Genomic DNA, 18,242 nt, shown 5'->3' with positions numbered 1-18,242 from the left:
ACTCTTGCACTTGCTTGCATATATTTGTCGAATGTTTGTTCCTTCTGGTAACTGTTGTTATTTGCTTTGTTTTCCAGCACTCCAAACCTTTCTATTAGAGAGGCAATGGTGACAGACATCTTATTAGGAAAGAACGACAACGTGGAAGGTGTCTGCACATTTTTTGGGATGAAGTTCTATGCTCCTTCTGTTATACTAACAACGGGCACTTTTATGAGTGGTAAAATTTGGGTTGGTAGAACTTCTATGCCTGCAGGAAGAGCTGGTGAGTCAGCGTCGCATGGACTTACTGAGAACTTACAGCACCTTGGATTCGAAATTGATCGGCTAAAAACTGGAACCCCAGCACGTGTGGATTGTCGTACTGTAGACTTTTCTGGATTGGAACCCCAGCATGGAGATGAAGAGGTCCTTCGATTTACTCCCATATGTATATTCTGTTTAAGTATCCAACCCAAAAGTTTAAACTAGTAGGTGGAGAGGCCCAATAACTACACATATCAATAACCAAGACACACGCAACCGATGTGAGATTTTCTAACTCTTCAGTTCACGTCTAGGCCTAATAGAAACCGAAACCAAGAAAAGGCAAACTAGACTCTAGTACCACGTTAGAGCGTCCAACCCAAAAGCTTAAGTTAGTTGGTAGAGAGGCTTAACGTACATATATCCATGACAAACATACATCAAACCAATGTGGGATCTTTTAATACCCCATCTGATGTCCAGGTCCAATAGAAATCAAAATGAAGACAAATTGGCCCAATGACCCAATTGAAACTGAAATAAACATATAAGGGCTTTGCATGGGGAGTCTAAAAACAAACAAACCAGGTTTTGATACTATGTTAGAGCTTCAAAAATAAAACTTAAGCTAATGGGTGGAGAGACCCAACAAGTACAGGTACCCATATCCCAGTACATACATCCAACCGATGTGGGATTTCTTAATAGGTCGAATAGATTAAGTTATGCTAGGTGCAAGTTTTCTGGTCATGCTTTGCAATTTTATTGGTGCAGACAAATCATAAGTGTGTAGTTGATATACCATTATATAACTTGGACAAAGATTTGCAATACATTCACCATGTTAATGTAATGTATTAAAGGTAGTCAATTGACTACATTCATAACTCTGTTCACCCCTGTCACTCTCTGGGAAGAAACCAGAATGTTTCATAGATTGGTTTTCTGCTTGACTGGGCAGACTACCTCTTACTGGACTTAAGGTCATGAAGCAGTATTAAGCATATTACTAGATCCTAGGATTTTATGTCTATCATATTAGATGAAGAATAACCTGTGATTACCTTTTCGTTTAAATAGTGAATGTTGATGACTGATAAATCTGCTTGATCATTATTAACAGGTCAGCTGGTTTAGCTTTGATCCTGCTTTTCATATTGAAAGGGAGCAAATGTGCTGCTATCTAACACGTACCACGAAGGAAACACACCAGCTAATTAAAGAGAATTTGCATGAAACTCCCACTTATGGAGGATGGGTTGAAGCTAAGGGACCCAGATACTGTCCTTCAATTGAAGATAAGGTAAGGCTGGTAGTTTATGTAATCCTTTCTTCTTGCATACGTCCTTTCTTCTTTCACTTCAAGCTCTAACTCAACTAGTATCATAAAAGGAATGATCAGTAGCTCAAATGCTGGAGTAGATTTTGTATGAATATCAACAGACAAAGAATCCTTTTTCAGTTGTTATTGCTATCATGTCCCTTTTGTTTTTGGCGTTTCATATGATACAATTAGGGCTATACATGCAGATGCGGTTATTGGTCATATCCGCATTTGCATCCCCATAATACGGTTAACACTTTTAGGTATCCGCATTCGCACCTATATTATGCGATTACTAACTGCATCCACGTGGTTGTGGTTATTGAATTCGATTATTATTTGCTATTCACATGCCAGTTAATGAGGTCTTTCGGGCCTTCTTTAGGTCTCTATTAAGGTATATTTTAAACGATTTTGAAAATAGTTTGGGCCTATTTTTAGTTTTTTTTTGGCATATTTTAGTGTTTTCTTAAGCCCTAGTATTTTAGATGAAATCCATATCTTGATTTCACATTTCAACTTAAAAATAACAAAGAAAATTCAAACACCCCATGATGGGTTTATCCAAAAAAATACAAACATACAAATTATAAAGTGCGGTTGTTCAAATGTAAATCCAACATTACAAATCCAGCAAACATAAAAAGAAAATCAATATTAAAAATATATATAAAGGGTATGCGGATGCAGTTATTAACAACATTTGCATACCATAAAACCGCTATCCGCATAAGCGAATAGTGAATAGTTACGGTTAATATCCGCCCGCATGTACAGCCCTATGATGCATTGCGTTAATTTATTGAAGTTACTCTTTTTTTTGGTTCCAAATCCATTATGTGATGTAATGAAACATGATTTCCTCTTGTATGAGATATATAATTTGATTCTCAATACATTGAGCTGTGAGAAGTTTTTTTTTTTGATAAGTAAGAAGATTTTATTAAAAAAAAAGCGTAAAGCGCCCTAAGTATACAGGAAGTATACAAAGGAATAACCCAGCTAGCCCACAAAAACAAAGGAAAGCCAAAAGACAAAGAAAAGCCCCAAAAACCCAAATAAACAAAGGTAAGCCCCCAACAAACACCTAAGAAGCAAAAGAAGCACCCCAAAACCACAAGAAACCCAAAAGAACCCACAAAAAAGGAAAGCCCCCAACGAACACCCAAGAAACAAAAGAAGCTCCCCAAATACAATAACAACTCCTACCAAGCACCCAAACCTGCCTCGAAAGCCCCCAAACCAAAACCCCCTACAACATGAGAGCTTTTCCTTTCCAACGCTTGGAGGAAGTGCTAGCATCGCCATAATTGATGGAGCTCTTCAAATTCAAGAGCTCCCTCTTGCCTTTTGTCTTCTGGGGAGCAATCATCTTGTCCCGATGGATATCTTCTTCCAAGGCATCCAAGATAGCCAAAGACTCCTCATCTTGAAAACCATCAATCTCCTAGTCCAAGGGCAACCCCTCCTAAAATCATTGTCCTTCTCCCAAACAACAATCTCCCCATTTTGATCAAACCCAACAAGCCAATTCCGAGATTGGGAAAAGCCATTGCCCTCTACGGGTGGAGGACAACTTGGGAGGGATGGAAGTCTTTCCACTCCAACATCCTTAACCTCCCGAGGCGGAGGGTTGAGGAACCCCTTCCGAAGGAAACTTTTCTTCGCCGAACCCGCAGACTTCTTCACTGGAGGCGCTGTAACTGAACCCTTACAGACAGCCGTCTTCGAAGCTACCAGTGAATCAGCTAACAACACCTCGTTCCATTTCACAGAATGGCCAACCCTGAGTTCTCTAGCCTTTCTGTAGTATCTCTGGAAGGGCTTAGAAGGCTGCAACACAGGAAGAGAACAACAGATCTTCTCTCCCAACACAGCCGCCCCTGATGGAGAAGGAGAAGCGGCCAACCCAGCACCAGCCCCGACTGAAGAGATTGGTAGAGAGGTGAGCACAGAATCCACTTTAGACCTAACCGGAGCCGGAGCGAAGTCCATGGACGCCGGAGGCAGCAAATCCAGAGTCGGCAAAGGGGGGAAAACGAAAAGGGAGGGAGGCATGACGGGTACGACCGCCGGAAACGACCCACCCCCAGAGCTTGACACCTCCTGACCCACCCCATAATTTGCCGCCGACGATATCTCTGGCCGAAGAAGACTCCCACGAACGGCCGTCGGAATCGCACCCACAAGAACTTTCGGCTGCTGCAAAACTTTAGGTTTAGGTCTCAGAAGAAACCGACCCTAACGAAGGCCTTTGCGAAAAAGGCCCTTCCTAGACCCAGAAGACCGCCCCAACCTTTTCCCAAAAACCCGGCCCAAAGCCAAATAAAGGCTAACGAGCAAATTTCTCCACGTGTGCAAGTTCAAATTCAAAAAAAAACCCTCTATCTGGAAATGCCCCACCTCGTGCAGAGAACCTAGGAGAACGAAGCTGCTTACCCATCGGACAAAGAGGTTTGTCCAAATCCAACGAAACAACCGGAGGGATCGCCTTCACTGGGATGGGCGTCTCCTTTGCTGCCGGCACCGGAGCCGAACCCACCACTGTCGCATATGAAGGCCCCGACCTATCGAAAGATAAACCCATCGTTTCACCTTCCTTCTTCCCACCCAAATTGACTGTCGCAGCCGAGGACCAACTCCCACAGCCCACCGCAGCAGAAAGAAAGGTAGAAATCTTACTCAACTCACCAGAAAACTTGCGCCAACCCCAACCTCCGAGACCCTCCGGGATCAGAACGAACCCTCTCCGACCGCCCAACACCGTCGCCTCTAAGAACCGGCCATCTTATTTGCCACCTCTCCGGGCAATCAACAACTTCGGTCCTTCCCTGTAAGACTTGATAAACTCTTGTTCTCCAGGAAAGCCCAAAAGTGTTTCCATCGTCGAAACAAGCCATGCAGAACAATGGGAGCTCAGGACGACCGCTCCATGGAAGTCCTGTCTCTTCTCCTCCACCCGCAACACCGACGCCCCCTCCAAGACCGAAAGGACAAAGGATTTTGACTCCACAAGGAATCTCCTTTCCATTACGAGGCACAGCTCAAATAACCAACCCAGAACGGAAACACATTCTCGCCGGAGAAAACAAAAGCCCACCAGCTAAGCACCCTACCGAACTAAGAGGAGCGACCCACGAAAGCACTAGAAGCACGAAACACAGACTCGAGTGACTGGAACGAGGAACGAAGGAGGGACCTAGCTTGACGCGCTCACACGCGCCGTCGCTAGGCAGAGAGGAGAGAAGTGAAGAATGATTAAGATATAACTGTATTATTTGTTGAACTAATTCCTGGTACAACTTTTATTTGATATATTTTCAAATTCTATTCAACTTTGGTTGTTTCTGTCAATGGACAACAAAGAACATCAATAAGGGATTCAAAATTTATTATATTTTTACTCTCCATCTGATTCTTGTGTTAGAGCATGAAGATAGTCATTCTTATCTAAGTATTACTGTTATTTTAGAAATGTAAATGTCATTACTGCTGCTCATTATTGCTGTCCAAGAAGCTGTATAGAAATGATATTCTTGTAGGATCCACCTTTTCTTTTCACCCAATTCACTGGTTCTAAAAGCATAGATCTCTATAGATATGTATACTCCAATAATAGGAGCCTCATACGTGAATTTCCCTGTTTTCTGCTCTCATTTTCTCTATTTCATTCTCCCTATCGGCGGCATGTGAAGGTGCGTCCTGCCACTTCTTAGTGCTGGCATGTTGGTTCTCTTCATTGTTTAGCTTCTCTAGGTCTTGGTTGGTTTATGGATATCTGGGAAGATGTTTTGACGTTGTCTGATGAGGTTGTTGCTAGGATTTTGTCTCGTTGAGTATGTTAGTGGTTCGAAGGCCCCATGGAGAGGTTTTTTTTTCTTTCGTAGAATCGAAATCCTTCGAATTAATTATCGAGCTAGGGGGTATTTCCTTCAAGGTACAGATAGTGGAACGAGGGAAAGGTTATCTCTGTTCGATCTTCCAAGAAGAGATTGAGCTTTTTGGCTGCTCTTGACAGTCAAGGCCTCCGTAAAGCAAACCCTCTCTCGCAGAGCTCTTTGCGATTGTCGTGGAGGCTCCCAGTAGGATGCTTTCTATAGCTATGGTTGGAGGTTATTTATCAAGATTTCAGGTAGACATCCAAAACATTGCCCCCCTAGAAATATCCCACCTCTTTTTGCATATGATACACTTTTCATGTGTGATGCCTATTGTTGTCAAATCTATAATTTGGGTCACATTCTCCTGTGGCTTCAGGCTATTTCAAACTTGAAGGTTAAGCTTCGAAAATCTGTATTAGTCGTAGTGGGGGAGGTGCCTCATTAGAAAGAGCTGCCCGATTTTTTCAGTTGTAGTATCTCTTCTCTACCCTTGATTTATTTGGGTCTGCCATTGAATTTTTCTTTGAAGTCAAAAGTTATTTGAGACAAGGTAGTTGAGAAAATGGAAAGAAGATTGGCAAGTTGAAAGAAGATTTACTAGTCTTGGGGTGGTTGCCTTACCTTAATCAAGAACGTTATCCAGCTGACCTACATACTTTTTGTCCCTTTTTCTTTTACCAACCAGTATAGGTAGAAGATTGTTGTGCCTTCAAAGAGACTTTTTCCTCTTCAAATATTTTAAAAGATCTGTCTTGGATTGGGCTGTAGTCTATGTACTTAATTTTTCCTCTTCGAATATTTTAGATCTTGTTAACATTTTAAATTTCAAACACTTTTAGGGTAGTTGCCTGTCTTGTATACTTTTGTGTACGAGGGCTTTGTCGTTTTCTTTTGAGTAAGTTATTATTCATCAAAAAGATTTCTATAGATATGTAGAGCTCAAATATCTTTGCTGCTGACTTTTTCCAATATGGTTCTACACAACAATTCTTCCTTGCTGTTGGTTCTTTATGTGTATGATAGAAAACATTTTCTCCTTAACCATAACATTCTAATCTGCTAGCATGGTCCAGAAGGTCTTGGCGAGGAAAGGAACAGCGGCGGGTGAGAAAGCTCCGGCTCCGGATTCGGCCACGACTTCGGCTCAAGCTGGACTCTCTGGTGCGTTGGGAAGGTCGTCTGACACTAGGCATGGTGTAGCTGAAGCTAAGTTTCTCCCTACAGCACGCAACAGCCATTCTGGTGAAAGCCTCGATGTGGGTGCCTTCAGAGAGTCGTTAGAAAGGATGCAAAAGGAAATTGAGTTTTGTCTGAAGGGTTTGGCCATGGTTGATGGTGGGGGTCTGGATCGTGCATCTTCATCTAGGGCCCGGGCGGTGGGCTTCAAAGTGGCTCGGCCCAAATCCAAATCCAAGCCCAGATCGAAAACTGTTGGCGTAACCAAATCAGCCAGGGCCTCCAAAGGAAAAGGCATCTTGGACTGTCCGAACCAGCCTTTGGAGTGGAGGGCTAAGGAGGGTCCAGGCTCCCGCCCCCCTTGGGCCCCTGCGAGCTCAGTTCCTCTTCTTCGGACTGATTCAATTCCGGGCCTGGACGCCGGGATATTCACGCCAAGTGCATTTTCCTCAACGGGGGCTCCGTCTCTGGGACTAGTCGCCGGCATCTCGTCTCTCAACGACCAGCATCGTTCGCCGGTGAGGGCTTCATCTGCGCTGGGTTCGTTAGGCACAGATCCAGCCGCACGGGGGAATGTTTCTCAGAAGAATCCTCAGAGCCTAGTCGCTGGCTCTCTGACTCCTTCTTCTCCGGGTTTAGTTACCGGGCAACTCCAAGGACAGTCTAGGCTCCTGGAAAGGTGCTTCTCGCCCCTTAGTAGCTCTGAGTTGCAGGTGGAGGTAGAGACGGTGCTGCTGGAGGAACCGGGTCAGCGGAGGGAGGGGGAGCTGATAGTGGGGTCCGATGCAGCAGGGGAACATCTATTTTCGGAGCAGGAGCAGTTGAACTGTAGTGAAATACCTGTCCTGTGTTTAGAGGGTGGTCTAGTGAGGGTGAAGGACTCGGCACTTTCTCAGTTGAGAAGTGTTAATGTGCTGAATGTGCCCCGGGAGATGGCAGGGTATGAGTTTTGGCATCAACCGTTGGTGGATATGGCGATTGTTCCTTGCTTTGACAGTGCTGGAGGGGAAGGTTGTGAGTGGTTGGGGGGGCCAGTTGTGGAATCAGAGTCCTCTGGTCTGCAGGTTGGATTGTTGGGTGAGGCATCCAGAAGCATTACTCCCGGGGGTGCTGGTTTGGTGGAGTTCAAGGAGGGGGAAGGGGCAGATGATGTGGGTTCTCCTCTCAATGCTTACTCTCCAGCCTTGGGAGGTTTGGGGTATTCGGAGTGGGTGATGCAGAGTGCTAACGAGATTTATCCCATTGTAGGGATGACGTTCGTGGGGCATAAATTGCAATTGTTAGCTTTTCTGACTTGTATAGAAGAGGAGAGGAAAGAGGAGCGTCGCATGGGTAAAGGACGCACGAAGGGTATAAGGGAGATTAAGAATTTGGAGAGCTCTATAAACTATGATGCTAAAGGTTCTGGATTGATTAGCGGTAAAAGGAGGGCAAGGGGGCTAGTAGTAGTGCCATGAAGCCGAAGATTCTCTCTTGGAACGTAAGGGGGCTGAATAATAGGAGTAAACGCTTAAGGATTTGCAATTTGCTCAAAGATTGGAAGGTGGATATTATTTGCCTCCAAGAAACAAAAGTTAAGGATCCTTCTAGAAATTTTGTGCGTAGTCTTTGGGGGTGTAATTATGTGGATTGGTGTTGTTTGGATGCTAGTGGGGCTTCAGGGGGTATCCTTATCTTGTGGGATAAGAGGGTGGTGAAAAAGGTGGATGTGTGCGTGGGGGTTTTTACACTTGCAGTTTCCTTTAGGAATGTTGATGATCATTTTGAGTGGGGTTTTGTGGGCGTGTGTGGTCCGAATTTCAGGATTGATCGGAGGGGCCTTTGGGATGAGCTGGCTGGGATCCTGAGTTGGTGGAGTTTGCCTTGGTGTATAGGGGGAGATTTCAACATTACTAGGTTCCCTAGTGAAAGATCTGGAGATGGTAGTGTATCTGCCATGAGGGACTTTTGTGATTTTATCTCTGAGCAGGGTCTTATGGATTTTCCGCTCGTTGGAGGTTCTTATACGTGGTCGATTTCCTGTGATCCTCCTGTTTGGTCCAAAATTGATCGTTTTCTTGTCTCTCTTGATTGGGAAGATAGATTTCCTGAGGCGTCTCAGAAGAGGCTTCCTCGCCTTTACTCTGACCATTTTCCTATTCTCCTCGATTGTGCTAACTCTACTTCAAGAAGTAGGCCGTTTAAGTTTGAGAATATGTGGCTCAAGGTGGATGGTTTTGTGGGGTTGGTGAAACAATGGTGGGATTCACACTCTTTTTATGGCTCTCCTAGCTTTGTGTTTGCATGTAAACTAAAGGCCCTCAAATCTAATTTGAAGACTTGGAATGTAGAGGCCTTTGGTAATGTGGAGAGAAACAAGAGAAAGCTTCTTGAGGAGCTTCAGGCGTTTGATACAGTGGAAGGTAGTAGGGCTTTGGGTGAGGGGGAAATTCAAAAGAAGCTGGAAATTGTCAGTGAGATTGAGAGATGCTCACTGTTGGAGGAGGTCTGCTGGAGGCAAAAGTCCAGGGTGACGTGGTTGAAAGAAGGAGATAAATGCACAAAATTCTTCCATTCTATAGCCAATTCAAACAGAAGGTACAACTCTATTGATTCCTTATTGATTGGAGATTCCATTTCTTCTAATCCAGCAGAGATAGGTGAGCATGTGGTTCAGTTCTATCAAGATCTCTTCTCTGAGAAGCACAGTTGGAGGCCTCGGTTGGATGATCTTTCCTTTGATGCTATTTTAGAGTCAGAAGCAAGGTGGTTGGAGAGAGCCTTTGAGGAGGAGGAAGTTAGAAAGGTAGTGTTTGCTTTTAATGGCGACAAAGCGCCGGGTCCGGATGGCTTCACTATGGCTTTTTTCCAAGCTTGTTGGGAGGTTTTGCGCTTGGACATTATGGAGGTTTTTTCTGAGTTTCATGCTAGAGAAGTATTTGAGAAGAGTCTGAATGCTTCGTTTATTGCTCTTATTCCTAAGACTCCAGGAGCTTTGTCTCTCAAAGATTTCCGGCCCATAAGCCTTGTAGGAGGTATTTATAAGATTATTGCTAAAGTTTTGGCTAACAGATTGAAGACGGTAATGGACAAGGTTATCTCCAAATCTCAGAGTGCTTTCATCAAAGGGAGGCAGATTCTTGATCCAATCCTTATTGCGAATGAATGCCTTGATAGTCATATTAAATCAAGGGAGCCGGGAGTCGTTTGCAAAATGGATTTAGAAAAAGCTTATGATCACGTTAATTGGGATTTTCTATTGTATATGTTGAGGAGATGCGGCTTTGGGGGTAAATGGTGTTCGTGGATAGCTCGTTGCATTTCTTCTGCTAAGTTTTCGGTGCTAGTTAACGGCTCGCCTAACGGCTTTTTCAGTAGCTCTCGAGGCCTAAGGCAAGGAGACCCTTTGTCTCCCCTTTTGTTTGTGTTTGTTATGGAGGCGCTGAGTCGTATGATTACTGCGACGGTGAGTGGGGGTGTGTTGGATGGTTTCAGAGTGGGCGATGCTTCTTTTTCCCACCTTTTGTTCGTTGATGACACATTGATTTTCTGTGATGCTAGCTCCTCCAAGCTTCGGTCTTTGCGATGTCTCTTGCTCTTATTTGAGGCTGTCTCGGGTCTTAAGGTTAACTTGGCCAAATCCAATATTATTCCAGTGGGGAATGTCGCCGATGTGGGAAGGTTAGCCGACATTTTGGAGTGTGAAGTTGCTTATTTGCCAGTGATGTATTTGGGTCTTCCTTTGGGGGCTTCTTACAAGTCTACTCGTATTTGGGATGGAGTTATTGAGAAGGTTGAAAAACGGTTGGCTAGTTGGAAAAGGTTATATCTCTCTAAGGGAGGGAGAGTGACCCTTATCAAGAGTACGCTCTCTAACTTACCTACGTACTATATGTCTCTGTTCCCTATTCCGGTGAGTGTTGCATCGCGCATTGAGAAATTACAACGCGATTTTCTTTGGGGTGGAATGGGTGAAGAATTTAAATACCATTTGGTGAGTTGGGAGAAGGTTTGTACTCCAATTTCGAATGGGGGGCTTGGCATTAGAAATTTGGTTATGTTCAACCGCGCATTGCTAGGTAAATGGTTATGGCGCTTTGGCATGGATAGAGATGCTTGGTGGAGAGTCGCGGTGGATTCCAAGTATGGGAGTTTGTGGGGTGGGTGGTGCTCCCGAGAGGTTGCTGGGGCGTTTGGAGTAGGGTTGTGGAAGTTTATAAGGAAAGGTTGGGAGAATTTCTCCAAATTCCTGAGATATGGGTGGGGGATGGGAGTAGGATTAGATTTTGGCATGACTTGTGGTGTGGAGATACGATTCTGAAAGAAGTGTTTCCTGATCTCTTTGGCATTGCTCGGGTGAAGGATGCGTCAGTGGCTGATAACTTGGAGAGTTTGGGCGGGTCCATTCAATGGAACGTGAGCTTTGTTAGAGAGGCTCATGATTGGAAAGTCGATGTTTTTGCCTCTTTCTTCCAGGTACTGGACTCTACCAAGGTGAATTTTGAGAGGGCAGATTGTCTTATATGGGTCTCGTCCAAGACAGGTGTGTTCAGGGTGAAGTCTTATTTTGGTTCTATGATGTGTTCTGGAGGTAGTCGGTTCCCATGGAAGAGTGTGTGGCGGTCTCAGGCTCCTCCGAGGGCAGCTTTCTTCACTTGGTCTGCAGCTCTGGGCAGAATTCTTTCCTTGGACAATCTCAGGAAGAGGCACATAATTATTGTTGATAAATGCTATCTTTGCAAGCGGGATGGGGAATCAGTGGACCATATTCTTCTGCATTGTGATGTGGCCTCAGCTCTATGGAACAACATTTTTTCTCGCTTTGGTATTTCTTGGGTCATGCCTAGGAGTGTGCTTGACTTAGTTGCTTGTTGGTGGAAGTCTGGGAGATCTGGGAGCGCTACTTCTTGGAAGATGGTGCCTATTTGCCTTTTTTGGTGTATTTAGAGAGAACGAAACCTTAGGTGTTTTGAGAATCTAGAGAGCTTCCTAGAGGAGGTGTTAGAGTTGTTTCTCCATACCTTGTATGTCTGGTCGATGGCTTATTTGTACCCATTATCAATTAGCTTTGCTGAATTCCTTGCTTCTTTTTCTCTTTTTAGTTAGGTGTTTCATGTTGTATACTTCTAGTGTACGTAGGGGCGCCTTACGCTTTCAATAAAACTATTATTACTTATCAAAAAAAAAGTAGAAGTTATTAACTTCATCCTCAGATCCTAATACTATCTCATCCTTTTTTATTAATTTTTGTTCGCCTTTATCTCTGTAGCTCTATCTTTCTTTTCTTTCCATTTATAATGACTTTGGTGGTCCCAAATTTGATCATATATGTAAGCAATACCAGTACTCATACTCTCCCTCAACATGCAAATCTATTAGGTTGCCTTTTACTCTTTTTCTTTAATCCTTGTAATCATAAGTTCTGTTTAGAAGTCCTTGTTTTATTAGTCTTCAACTTGCAAGAGTTGGCATTGGTTTGTTGTTGCCCATGGGAATGTCTGCAGTTCTGGATTTATGTATTCATGGACCTCCTTGTTTTGTATGGTGGAAGAAACAAATGTTACACTTTCTGAGGTTTAAATTGTTTTTCATCAGTTATTGTTGTCTGTTTTGATAAACCCAGGACAAATAAAGCCTTTCTTTCCTCTTCTCATTTATGAGTTGATCTTAAATATAGTTTCAAAATACCAGAGTTTTTCATATGAAAAATATCAGTTTAGTCCTGGATCATCAAGAATAAAAATTTATGTTCTAAAGATTAGTGAAGAAGATGTCCTTCTACTTGCTATTTTGGTGCAGTCACGAGCATGGGGGAAATATAGGCATATCTTGATCTTCTTATAAAACTTATGTTTTGAGAGGAAACAAAGTAAAAACTTCCTTGGGGTAATTAATCGTGAAACATTTGAGTTCACCTACAAGCCTGAGGCTAACGTGATTAATAAGGTCAAGATTCTCTTACAATCTGCCAAATCCTATAAAACTCATGTTTAAAATGGTATTGCTCCTGTATTCTTAATAAGTGTGGATGATTTGCTAATAATATTTACTTTGCTCTTTATACATATTAGATTGTGAGGTTTCAAGACAAAGATTCCCATCAAATATTTCTTGAACCAGAGGGCCGAACTGTGCCAGAGCTTTATGTCCAGGTGCACCAACATCTCAGATTTTGTTTTCCTTTTTCTTTTTCTTTTTTTTTTTTCCTTTTGGACTGTTGCTTGAATTGAAAGACAATATAAATAGCTGCCTTTTAGTTTGAGGCTTTCTTTCTTATTCAAAGTTATACCAATGAAATGAAGGAACCGAATCAATTGACAAAGGAGAACAACTGCAAAGGCTTCATGCCAACAATTTTCCTCGTACCTTGGCACAGTTTTGGTGGGTTTTGAAAGAACACCAACAACAACAACAATAATACTAATAAATCCATCTGAGGTGGCTATGTAGATGTCAATGACAAAGCTGATGTCAAGACCATACCTTGTCTTTTTCTCTTTCTTGGCGTATGTCAGAGGCATTATACCAGCATAATATTATGAAAGCAGACTCTTGTTTTCAAATAAGATTTTGACATATTGTCTCTGCTCTTCACAATAGAACATGATTTCTAAATTTTCAAAACATTGACAATTTTTTTTTTTTAAGTAAATCAATCCTGTTTGAAAGCATAGAGGGGTGCATCCCAAGTACACAGGAAGTATACAAAAGAGACCTCTAATTAGGTACAAAAGAAGAACACAAGCCCAAAAATTTAGTAAAACTAGAAAAGCAAAGACTATTGTATGCCGCTATCCAAGCATAAAGAGATTTGAACGTAACTGCTTTAACTCTTAACACCAAACTCTCACAATCTTTGAAGCTCCTCACGTTCCGCTCTGTCCAAATACACCACATTAAGCATAAGGGAGCCATCCTCCATGTTTCTAAAATGTAACAGCTTCCCATCTGACCTCTTCAATTAGCCAACAACTCCACCACCCTTTTAGGCATTACTTACTCTACACAAAAAAGATGGAAGATCAAAAGCCACGACTCTCTAGCCACTTCACAATGGAGAAGATGCTCAATGGTCTCTCTGTTCCTCTTGCACATGCTCCACTAATCCACCACTATGACGCATCTCTTTCTAAGGTTATCAAAAGTTAAAATATTCCCTAGTGTCGCCATCCACACAGAAAACCACTCTCAAAAGAGCCTTATTTCTCCAAATGTTCTTCCAAGAAAATGCAGAGCTAGTGGGAGTGGGCTCCATAGCAAGAAATGATATATTCTGTAAAAGCGCATGATAGACTTCGAACGTCTGTGTTTTGGAAGGGATTCAAAAAATCTATGCTCACCACCTCGTCTCAACTTGAGAGAGCATAAATAGGCTTGCTTATTATGTAAAACTCAAGTCATTGAATTATTATAAAATCAGAAAAGTCTGTCTCAAATACTCTTCGGAGTTTTATCTTTCTTTTAGCCTACGGCCTTGTTTTTAACCTTCTGGGTAGAAGACGAAGACAATTTTCCTTGCAGAATCAAAGACGCTGCTCTTTGATTAGTTCCCTTAGTCTTCCGCTACATCAGTTGGTATGAGAGTAAGCTTTAACTTTGTCATGACCAATCAGCACAACAGTGACAATACCCTTAACGACGCTGCTCGTGACAAGGAGGCTCCTTGGAGAGCCGAATTCCAAGAGCTCCAGCGAATCCAGCAACCGATGCATCCAAAGATGTGACAGGAGATGTGCCAGATGCCGGAGATGATGGAGCGCATGCACATAAGTCCTAATCGTAATCACAGGGACAATGATGCCCATGATGACGAGGGGATCCGAGTGAGGCCTATTCCTCACCAACAACCTGCACCCATAAACCAACCACCAGTCTATGAAGATCTTAGTGATGATGAAGACTTCGCTGAAGTAGTGTTCAGACAGAAAGTTGGAGTAGGTCGACGGGGTGAAGGACGTAGGGGCGCAGGTCGTGACGGCACGGGCTTCAGAGGTTATGAGCGTGGTGGAGTTGGCCGTATGGGGAATGTCTATGAAGGCATTGGCTACCGGGATGTTTATGGAGAGCAACCAAGACATCAAGATCACGGTAGGGAGGAATCCCATGAATACCGAAGGAAGATTGATCTCCCATCATTCAACAGGCATCTTCAAATTGAAAGGTTTCTTAGATTGGGTGATGGAGATAGAGAGGTTCTTTGATTTTATGAGTATTCAGGAGGATCGCAAGGTGAAGTTTTTGGCATACAAGTTCAAGGGAGGAGCTTCTGCTTGGTGGGAAAAGTTACAGATTTCTCGAGGCCGACAAGGGAAGGGACCTATAACTTCATGGTTGAAGATGAAGCGGCTACTCAAAGCACGATTTTTACCATCGTACATTGAGCAACGGCTATTCCAGCAATACCAAGAGTGTCGACAAGGAGGTTGAACCATCCAGGCGTATGTTGATTTCTATCGCTTATCTGCTCGAAATGATCTCATGGAGACAAAAGATCAACAAGTTGCAAGATTTATTGGTGGACTGCGTGTGGCAATACAAGATAAGGTTTCTATGCATTCTATTGTTACTTTGAACGAGGCAGTTAGTTTGGCAACCCGAGCAAAGAAGCAACTGGAGAGGCCTAGAGCACAAACCTGGGAGTCAAACCTGAGCGATTCAATGAGACCAACACAAGGTCGGCGAAAACAACCTCTAGTCTCGATAGTCACACCGGATCAACCAGTGACTTCCACAGGAAAAGGAGCCAACAGCAGTTCAAACATTCCGAGACAACCAGCCAACAACCCATACGCACGACCCAATTCAAACAAGTGTTTCAAATGCAACCAACCAGGACATAGGTCACATCAATGTCCCTGAAGGCAGATGGTAAACTTGATTGAACTCGAGCCAGAAGAAGGATTCGAGAGTGGAGATGATGACACTCCTAAGGCTGGCAATTTTGACACGACCCAACAATCCGACATGAATACGACACGAAATTAGTGGGTTTGGGTCTTATGACCCGTTCATTTCTGTCTTGCGGGTCATGTCACGGGTTACCCACGTGGGTGACCCGCCAAACACGGTTTTTTTTTATAAAATAAAAAAAATATAAAAAGGAAATGGGATTAGGTTAGCCGATTAGGTAGAGAAGAGAATACCCATTAATAACCTTCTTTTTTTCCTTCAGCGCCGCCCCTTCTTCTTCTTCCATTTTCTTCTTCTTTAGCGCCGCCCCCTTCATCAAACGTTCAGGCCATAAGTGTGTTGAAGTCAGAGCCACCATTTCTTTTCCTCATCTATCTCTATCTATCTAACAAGTGTGTTCGCCCTTTTCTTTCTTCTTTTTTATCATATTCACGAGGAGCAACACCCTTTTTCTCTTTCCTTGAATGTGCTGCTGAATTTGTTCCTCACCCAGAATGGCCCAAACCATCAATCCAACTCCATAAATCTTGGTTCTGTTACAGGGTTTTGCTTTTTGCTGGCACTTTCTTGTGCGTGTTTTTTTTTTTTTTTCCAAACATGGGTGTTCAAGATTTGCGAGTGTTGATAATTGTTCTTGGCCTCTGCTTCCAATCCCGGCTTCTAAATTCTCAGAATCTGTCATGCCATCCAAATGACCTGACGGCATTGGAGGATTTCTTGAGAGGTTTGGAGTTGGTTATTGATGGGTGGGGCTCCAATTCTTCTTCTAATTGTTGTACAATGCCAAGCTTCACTTGCAACTCTTCCTTCTCCCGCGGTCTAAACGATTCTTGCAGTTCCAATAGAGTCGTTAAGTTGGAGCTTGGCAAGTAATGTCTTTTCAAAGTCAAATGGGTTTCACGGGTCATGTCGGGTGACTCGTGAAAATTACCATATCGTATCGTGTCGTGTCTGGGGCTCTGACTCGTTAACATAAACGGGTCGTGTTTGGGTCTACCTTAAATGGGTCGCCAGTCCCCACGGGTCAACCCGCAAACCCGTTTTGCCAGCCCTAGACACTCCCGAGTATGAGGAAGAGGAGTTGGCTGACGCTAATGAGGGAATTCCACTTTCCCGGTCCTTAGTAATTCAACATTTACTCTTGACCCCGAGGCAAGAGAATCAATCTCAAAGGCACAAGATTTTTCGTACTCGCTGCAAAGTCAACCAGAGGGTATGTGATGAGATAATTGATGCTGGTAGAGGGGAGAATGTAGTGTCTAAGGAGATGGTTTCGAAGTTCGATTTGAAAACTGAGATGCACCCAGCCCCATGCAAGATCGAATGGATCAAGCGGGGGACCGAAAGATGTCGTTTCACATTTTTCGATCGGTAAGCATTACTCGGATTCTATTTTGTGTGATATAGTAGAGATGGACGCATGCTACTTAATCCTGGGAAGACCTTGGCAGTTTGACATTGATGCCCAGTAGCAGGGAGGAACTAACGTCTACACTATCTTTTGGGATGGTCGGAAGATAACATTTCGACCCTTGAATCAGATTCCCTTATTGTTCCCTAAACTAAGAAAACACCAAGGAACCAAAAGTTGTACCCTAGATCTAGGGAAACAAAAGTGATTCCCTTAACATTATTTTAATATAAAAAACGTTTTCTTTCCTCTCTCTTTCTCCTAGCATTGAATTTAAAGTATACTTAAATGGTATATGGAAAAGATATGGCAAGCTATTGTACAATGCATTTAAATAAGGAAGCAAAAAGTGAGTTAGTTCCTTAAATTGAAGAAAAGTTTAAGGGACGCTGCTACTAGTGCTCTAATATACAAGCATGTTTTTGACATTTTTCCCTTAACTACTCTTTTTTTCCTTGACAGGGGTTCTCAACTGGGTTACCAGAGAGGCTACAGTTACCACTCTTAAGAACTTTACCTGGACTTGAAAATTGTTCAATGCTGAGGCCTGCTTATGCTGTGGAATATGATTTTTTGCCTGCTCATCAATGCTCTAGGTCTCTTATGACAAAGAAGATTTCTGGACTTTTCTTTTCTGGACAGATAAATGGAACCACGGGCTATGAAGAGGCTGCAGCACAGGTAATTATATTCGCATTATTTGTTCTTATTTCTAGAGAAACATTATCTGGTATAGTTCTTAATTTATTTTGTATTCTTGGGGCATGAAAAGATAGTGGGTAGTGGGTTTTGCCTTGGTGGAGACAGAACTTTATGCTTGTTGGCTATATAGGCAGTTTGTGCATCTATCAAGCCTTCTTTCTTCTTATTTACTCCTTCTGTAGGGCATCATTTCTGGTATCAATGCTGCTAGACATTCAGAGGGTAAACCCCTCATTGTTCTTGAGAGGGAGAGCAGTTACATAGGTACATTGATTGATGATCTGGTCACTAAGGATCTTCGAGAGCCTTACCGAATGTTGACAAGGTAATTTGCTCAAAATATCTTTTGGGAAACTGTTGTTCTGATTATTTCTGTCTATCAACAATTTTTATATTTGGGAATCAACTATTATTGACAAGATAGTAATTTCTAATGTTTGAATAGAAACCTTGACAATAATAACTTAAGTCAGTCATTTGGAATTATGAGGAACTAAAAAAGCATTAAATTTCTCCGTCTTATCTGCATTAAGATTGTGATTAACTGGTAAGAGATGTGGAATGTGATAGTCCTGATTCTGTTTGACATACCATTTATCTGATTATATGTTTC

The 18,242-nt window shown here is 42.8% G+C and overlaps 1 protein-coding gene across 4 annotated transcripts in view; it reads left to right on the top strand.

Moving 5' to 3' along the window:
• The window catches only part of LOC133856949 (uncharacterized), an 87,355-nt gene that overhangs the window by 32,311 nt on the left and 36,802 nt on the right, over positions 1 to 18,242 (top strand). For all 4 annotated transcript variants that reach the window (XR_009898262.1, XR_009898263.1, XM_062292013.1 and 1 more), the window contains exons 5-9: positions 78 to 408; positions 1,370 to 1,549; positions 12,678 to 12,758; positions 17,390 to 17,608; positions 17,812 to 17,954. Coding sequence is in view for 2 of the 4 variants with exons in the window: in XM_062292013.1 (XP_062147997.1) it covers positions 78 to 408; positions 1,370 to 1,549; positions 12,678 to 12,758; positions 17,390 to 17,608; positions 17,812 to 17,954 (954 nt within the window). In the remaining 2 variants the exon portion in view is untranslated. The remainder of the gene's footprint in view (positions 1 to 77; positions 409 to 1,369; positions 1,550 to 12,677; positions 12,759 to 17,389; positions 17,609 to 17,811; positions 17,955 to 18,242) is intronic.

Source organism: Alnus glutinosa, chromosome 14 (genome assembly GCF_958979055.1).
Source record: "Alnus glutinosa chromosome 14, dhAlnGlut1.1, whole genome shotgun sequence".
Classification (NCBI taxonomy): Eukaryota; Viridiplantae; Streptophyta; class Magnoliopsida; order Fagales; family Betulaceae; genus Alnus; species Alnus glutinosa.
This window is presented reverse-complemented; position numbering and strand designations above follow the sequence as displayed.